The sequence below is a fragment of the Corvus brachyrhynchos genome, unplaced genomic scaffold, assembly GCF_000691975.1.
Source record: "Corvus brachyrhynchos isolate BGI_N302 unplaced genomic scaffold, ASM69197v1 scaffold67, whole genome shotgun sequence".
Taxonomy (NCBI): Eukaryota; Metazoa; Chordata; class Aves; order Passeriformes; family Corvidae; genus Corvus; species Corvus brachyrhynchos.
The window spans coordinates 300,869-307,992 of record NW_008239114.1 but is presented as its reverse complement, the minus strand read 5'-3'; the positions used below and the strand labels follow the sequence as shown (position 1 = coordinate 307,992).

The 7,124-nt window shown below is 52.3% G+C and overlaps 1 protein-coding gene across 4 annotated transcripts in view; it reads left to right on the top strand.

Annotated features, from left to right (window-relative positions):
• The window catches only part of AHCYL1 (adenosylhomocysteinase like 1), a 23,888-nt gene that overhangs the window by 10,518 nt on the left and 6,246 nt on the right, over positions 1-7,124 (top strand). For all 4 annotated transcript variants that reach the window (XM_008638003.2, XM_017739834.1, XM_017739835.1 and 1 more), the window contains exons 2-9: positions 1,426-1,537; positions 1,900-2,043; positions 2,742-2,842; positions 3,091-3,193; positions 3,934-4,028; positions 4,811-4,917; positions 4,998-5,114; positions 5,257-5,320. In XM_008638003.2, the coding sequence (XP_008636225.1) occupies positions 1,447-1,537; positions 1,900-2,043; positions 2,742-2,842; positions 3,091-3,193; positions 3,934-4,028; positions 4,811-4,917; positions 4,998-5,114; positions 5,257-5,320 (822 nt within the window). In that variant the 5' untranslated portion in view covers positions 1,426-1,446. The remainder of the gene's footprint in view (positions 1-1,425; positions 1,538-1,899; positions 2,044-2,741; positions 2,843-3,090; positions 3,194-3,933; positions 4,029-4,810; positions 4,918-4,997; positions 5,115-5,256; positions 5,321-7,124) is intronic.

Sequence of the window (7,124 nt, the reverse complement as noted above, 5' to 3'; positions counted from 1 at the left end):
CCTGGGATGCTTGGCTGGGTGTGGTGATAGATCTGATCTGCCACCAGTCAGTTCCTGGAAGGGATGCTGGAGTCCCACATCATTCCACCTGCCCTCCCTTGGAGTGAGCCATGGGTTTTGTGTCCCCTTTGTCCCTTCCCAAGTGGAATACCATGCTGCTTTTGGCCCATCTGCTGGGATTCTGCAGAACTATGGCTGCTTTTTCCAGCCCAGAAAGCCGTACTGGTGCTGCAGCTGCCCCAGCTGTGCAGATTCCTCCTTTCTGGAATGGATCATTTCAACTAAATAGTTTCATTCTTCTCCTCTCCGAAGCCTGTTTCCTGCATCAAAGCTTTCAGGGAGCTTTTGGGATGGCTGTGGCACAGAAAACCCCTCCTTGAGGCCACTCTGGGCTGTCTCTTTCCATCATCTTGATTTCTCCAGGACTCCTCTCGAGGTCTCCTGGGTCTTGGGGATGCTTTGTTAATCCCACTCCCTGCCATGATGTCTCATCCCTGTTAAATGGCAAAATTAAATCCTGCAGTGACGCGATCTGAGGGAAGGGGCCGTGCTGGGGTTCTTTGTCAGGGTCTCCTGCATGGCAGCGGGGAGGGGGCTGCAGGCTGGATTTGCTGCTGCTTTCCCTAATTCCCTTTCATCTCCATCGCCTTTCTCTGGCAGGAGCAGCAATAGGGCCCTTTGCTGGCTGCTCACTCGGGGCGAGCGCAGCAGCTGAGCAGTTTTGGGTTATTTTTCCTCTCTTTTTGGCTCAACGCAGCTACATTTGATGAACTGGTGGAAGGTGCTGGAGCCTTGAGTTGCCTCTGGCTGAGAGAGGTGGCTGTTTTGGGGGTTCTCTTCCAATGGAAACATCTTGTCCTGCAGAGGAGGCTGAAAGCCAATGCAATGTCAACTTCTTTTTGTTGAAATGTTCTCTCTTGCTGAGGTTTTTTTCCTGTGCTTTTAGTGTCAGTTTTGGAAGGATGTGCATTGTTTTTAACCTGCGGGATGCTCTGCCCCTGGGGAAGAGCCTGGAAGCACCAGGGATCTGTAGGGACCACCCCAGCTTTCTTGCTGCTGCATTTTTTGGCAGAAATCTGCTGGGATTGGTTGGGGCAGGGGCTGTGCGAGCAGGGGCTCTGCCTCCACGTGGGATGTGGGTTGTACAAGGCATGTGATTCCTGAAGGAGCCTCAGGGAGCTGGGAATGGGTTAAAGGGGATGTTTCAGGGTGCTCTTTTTATCTTCAGATGTGTCAAATCTGCTTTAACCTTGTGGTGACAGTTGTTCAGGCAGAGGAAGGGGTTTAATTTTTGGCATCAGTAGCCTTGTATTTGGTGACGTTAATTTTCGTGGACTGAAGGGATCTGCGGGTCCCTGCAGCTTGGGAAGGTGTCGTGCCCTAAGGATCACCTCCTGATTTAGCACTTCTTTCCTTTGCTCCCAGCAAATCCAATTTGCAGATGACATGCAGGAGTTCACCAAATTCCCGACCAAGACGGGCCGTCGGTCCCTGTCCCGCTCCATCTCCCAGTCTTCCACCGACAGCTACAGCTCTGGTAGGTGCCAGGTCCTTGTCCTTGGGTGTTCCTGTCCCAAACCCAGCGTCAGTGCTGCAGTGAACGTGCTGCTCACACCCTGTGGCAGGATTTGTGCTGCTGTTTGTACTTGGACGCTGAGGGAACGATTGCAGGCGTCCCCGAAGCTCAGGCATTGATTGCCAGTTGATAATCCTGTTACCTCTGGGTTGTTTTAGAGAAAAAGAGTGCAAAATTCCTTCAGGGCGTCGGCTTTCATTAGGAAACTGGTAGTTTGAGCCATGAGTGAAAGGTGGGAAGGGAACCAGAGCAGAAACCTCATGGGGTAGGAGGTTCCTGGATTCATAAGGCCTGGCATAACACTCAGTCCTCTTTTGGTTTAGCTGCCTCGTACACGGACAGCTCTGATGACGAGGTGTCCCCCCGAGAGAAACAACAAACCAACTCCAAAGGCAGCAGCAACTTCTGTGTGAAGAACATCAAACAGGCAGAGTTTGGGCGCCGGGAGATCGAGATTGCTGAACAAGGTACAAAGTGGAGTGTGGGGCTTCTGGGGCTTGGGACGGGTTCTGGAGACCAGGAGCTGAGCATTGGCAATTCCCACTCCTGCTGCAGCCTTGGATATCCTGGTTTTCCCCCAAATCAGTTAGGGAAGAGCGAGATGCGCCAGCAAACGTTGGTGCTGTGTCCCATCCCTTTTCTAGCAGGAGCAGAGCTCTTGCAGGGTTTAATGTTTTGTTGGCTTTGGATGGACAAGGATTTTGCAACACCTTCAGAGAGATGAAAGCTGAAAATCCCAACCACTTCCCCTGGGGCTTGTGGGAAGCTGAGTTACCATTTCCAGTGGGGTGATTGGGTAACTCTCCTTTCCTTTTAGAAGGCGAAGCTAATCCAGGCAAATTTAGAGCAGCTCTTTTTTTTTAGTTCAGCTGCTTCACCTGCTGCCACAGGACTGGTGGCTGTCCTTAGGTGCCTTCCCCGGGCAGTGCCAGTCCCAGACTCCTCCTTACCTCTCTCCTTGTCCCTTGGTCAAGTGACAAATGGCACTGGTGTTTTGGTCCCGTTTTGCACAGACCTGCCAGGCCAGGGATGAGGAGTTTTCTCCCTGCCTGTGTAACAGCTACAGCACAAATTTTTGGGGCTGGAGGTATCCTGGGAGACCCCAAAAGGCAGAGAGGGGACCCTCTGGCCTGAACCAGCATTAAAACCTCTCTTCCTTTTGCAGACATGTCTGCTCTGATTTCGCTCAGGAAACGAGCCCAGGGGGAGAAGCCTTTGGCTGGAGCTAAAATCGTGGGCTGCACCCACATCACAGCACAGACTGCGGTGAGTGGCTGCTTATTTGGGGGTTCTGGGGTGGGACATCAGCTTTTCCCTGGGGAAGAACTTGATCTCTTCAGAATGGGAGAAGGCCCGTTCAGTAGTCCGGAAGTGTTTCAGAAAGGTTGTGCTGGTGGCATTCCCGCAGGGCAACGTTTGGTTCCTATGCCCATCACTGCTACCCCAGGCCTGCCCTCGTGCCAGGGGCATCCCGGGGCATCCCTGACGCCTGGGGCATCCCTGCTGTCCCGCAGGTGCTGATCGAGACGCTGTGTGCCCTGGGAGCGCAGTGCCGCTGGTCTGCCTGCAACATCTACTCCACCCAGAACGAAGTGGCCGCGGCCTTGGCAGAGGCTGGTGAGTGCGGCCGGGCCAGAGCCCTCGCAGCCCCTCCTGCCTCCCTGGCCTGATCCCAGGGGAAATCTCCTAGGGAGCTTCGTCTTTTCCTTGTATTTATTTCATTTAATATGTATCTATGTTTTATTTATAGTTATATTTTATAGCTAGAAATATTTTATAGTTAGTGTATTTTATAATTAAAATGATATGGTATCTTTTATAAATAAAATGATAATGTATTTTATGTTTATAGGTATGTATAAATATATGTACACTAAAATATGCAATATAAACGTAGGAATACATGTATAGATATTTATGCAATGCTTATAGATGTGTTTTATATAAAATATAAATAAAAGATATAAAATATGAACAAATAAAATAAATAGAAATAAATATAAAATCATAAAAACATTAAATATATTTAAATTTTGTATTTAACCATATTTTAATTCTATTTTATATATTTTTATACTATTTATTATTAATAGTATTGTTTTCTTATTATTTATTTTTTGTTATTTCTTTGGTTTTTATGATATATTTGTATCTTTTTTTTTCTTTTATTTTCTATTTCTATTTTAGGGAATTAATATTTTTGGGGAATATCTTCTAGGGAGGGATGGACAGGTCTGATCCTGGTGTGATCTCTGCATGGCCCCTTGGCTCTCGTGTCCGTGTGTTTCTGGAGTTGGCCAAGCAGGAGAGAGCTCTGCCAAGCCCAGCAAACTCCAAGGATGCTCCTGTTCTTTCAGGTGTTGCCGTGTTTGCCTGGAAAGGGGAGTCAGAGGATGATTTCTGGTGGTGCATTGACCGCTGTGTTAACGTCGATGGCTGGCAGGCCAACATGGTGAGGAGCCTTCTCCAGCCCTTCCTCTTCCTCTGCCAAGTGCCCATGGGGTTCCTCACCCTTCCACCTTGGGGCTGTTCCTGGGGGCCTGCTGGTCTTGCAAGGGCCTTGTTGAAGGGAGGCTTCTGGAGAATGGCAGCTGGAGATGAGCTGGGAACAGCCATGGGACTGTCAGGAGCTGCAGAGATGATGTCCTGAGCTGACACATCCCAATGGCAAGGGAACAGCTCCCGGTGGAGCTCCCACGAGCCAGCAGATGGGACCTCTTTCCCCCTCCAGGAGCTGCTCCAAGCTGCTCCTCTCCCAGCACAGCTACCGTCTGCCCTCTCTCAGCTGGGATCATAGTGGGGACCTTTCCCTTGCCAAAGCTGATGTGCCCCCATGGTCTGTGGTCACCAGTGATCACCATGACACCTCCCACAGTCTCTCCTCTCCCGTTTGCTTTCAGGGCATGAATGCTGTGGCGTCCTGAGCTCAGCCTAGTTAGTTAGTGCTGCCTGTGGTTACCTTTCCAGGCTGCAGAGCAATAGCAGAGGCAGGAAATCCTGTTAGGATCCAGCAGCTCCATGCAGGGGTAAGGAATCTCAGTGTTTTGGAGGAGACCCCGAGTTGCAAGCACGGGGGGAAATCCAGGAGTCCTGGTCCCCAGGCCTCTGCCTGAACAGCCCTGCAGCAGTGCCTGAAGATGCTTCTCCAAATCATTTTCCCCATCCTGTCCTCAGCCAGTGCATTTGCCAGTGGAAGGCCTGACTGCTCCCTGTTCTGCCTTGCCTGTTCTCTAGATCCTGGATGATGGTGGGGACCTGACCCATTGGGTGTATAAGAAGTACCCCAGCGTGTTCAAGAAGATCCGAGGGATCGTGGAGGAGAGTGTGACCGGCGTGCACAGGTGGGAGCTTTGGGAAGGCAGAGCCGGAGATCTCAGGGAGTCGCTGCTGTCTGCTCTGACCTGCCTCTGCCCTCTCCCAGGCTGTACCAGCTCTCCAAGGCTGGGAAGCTCTGTGTCCCAGCCATGAACGTGAATGACTCCGTCACCAAGCAGAAGTTTGATAACCTGTATTGCTGCCGGGAGTCCATCCTGGATGGGTGAGTCCAACCCTTTTCCCCACTGGCACTTCCACACAGGTGGGTTTGGCTCCGGCTGCTCTTAAGCAGAGATCAGGCTCTGGTGCTTTCACCTGGTTTTGGGCTTGACTGATCCCAACACAGGTCTCTCTCTGTCCCCCAGCCTGAAGAGGACCACGGATGTGATGTTTGGAGGGAAGCAAGTGGTGGTTTGTGGTTATGGGGAGGTGAGTTCCGTGAGCTGTGCTGCCCTCCCCCAGGCTCAGCATCCTGCACTTCCCTGTGCAAAGGCCACTCGCCCTTTACTGTAAGGAGTAGATCCAACCTGGTGAGCGATAACCAGGGAAGTCTTCCTGGAATCTGCTGGGAGGGTGGAGATCAAGGATCAGATTTCCCAGGTTGTTGCAGATTAACTGGGCTGCACAGCCAGCAGTTGCTGGGACACACTGGCCTGAATTATAACTACCCACGGGTACTCCCATCTGCTGTCCCTGGCCCAGGTTCAGCATCCAGCCTGGCTGTCACTGAGCAGGGCAGGCGGCTTCTCCCTGAGAATAATACTCCGGCAGAGGGGAATTGTACCATGAACTTGTAACTGATTCTACCCTGGAAGAGCTAGAGCTGGGAGCCGCCACCTTCCCTCCATCTGTGCACGTCCCTGTGGGTGTTTATCTTCCAGCACTGTGCAGGGCCTGGCAGGAGCTGCAAAGGCTCTTCCCAGCAGGAACTTGCTCCCTAATTTATTTAGGCACCAGTGGAGCCCAGCTTTGCTCGACCGAGAGGCTGTGCTGACTCTTGCCGAGGGCTCTGGGCTGGTGCCTGGTTCTCCAGCCAGGAGTTGGGCTGGGTGGTGGTGTCTCCAGGGCCTGTCCTGAGCTTTACTGGACTTCTTCAAAACAGGAGTGTCACAGAATCATAGAATCCCAGACTTCCAACCCATATTTGGGTTGGAAGGGAACTTAAAGCTCATCCAGTTCCACCCCCGGCCATGCACAGGGACACTTTCCACTAGACCAGGTTACTCAAAGCCCCCTCCAACCTTGGATACTTCCAGGGATGGAAGAGCCACAGCTTTTCTGAGAATTCCATTCCAGGGCCTCCCCACCCTCACAGCCAAGAATTCCTTCCCAATGTCCCATCCATCCCTGCCCTCTGGCAGTGGGAAGCCATTCCCCCTTGTCCTGTCCCTCCACCCCTTGTCCAAAGTCCCTCTTCAGCTCTCCTGGAGCCCCTTTAGGCACTGGGAGGGGCTCTAAGGTTTCTCTGTAGCCTGCTCTCCTCCAGGCTGAACCCCCTTAGCTCTCCCAGCCTGTTCACCCTGAATGGTTTCCCCTTCGGATGTGAGTTGGAGTCCCAGTTTGCCCTGCCTGCCTGTGTTCAGTAGACCCGAGGCTGGAGCTGGGTGATAAGCAAGGGTCTCTCTCAAGATGTTTTTGGTCTGGCACCTTGCTGGTCAGAAAATGGGGCTGAGCAGAGTCGGTGCAGCACAGGCAGGTATTGGCGTAGGTTGGTGTTTAATTTTGCTTTAATTTTCCACTGAGGAGAGGGAGCGAGTCCGAGATGCTGCTGCAGGAGCCTTGTGCTCCCTGTGCTGATGTGGCAGCATGGGATGGAGGATCTGCCCCCTGAGGAGTTCAGGATGGCTCTGAAATCCTTTAGCTTAAAGGCAAGGGGGCACTGTGTACTCCTCTAGGCTGTCTTTAACTCCTGCATGGAGAAAGGCTCTTGCAGTGCTGGGGCTGCACAAGCTGTGAGAGCACTGGGGTGGGAAATCTCCTGGCCTTGGACACTTCCAGGGATGGGGCAGCCACAGCTTCTGTGGGCAGCCTGTGCCAGGCCTCCCCACCCTCACAGGGGAGAATTCCTTCCCAATATCCCATCTATATAGGATATTGCCTTCTGGCAGTGGGAAGCTGGTGGTCTTGCAGGGGGAGCTGGGCTTGTGGCAGTTGTGCCACTCACCAGGTACATCCTGGGCTGCTCCTGGCACTGGCAGGTGGCTGGGATGAGGATCCTTCAGCCTGGGATGGG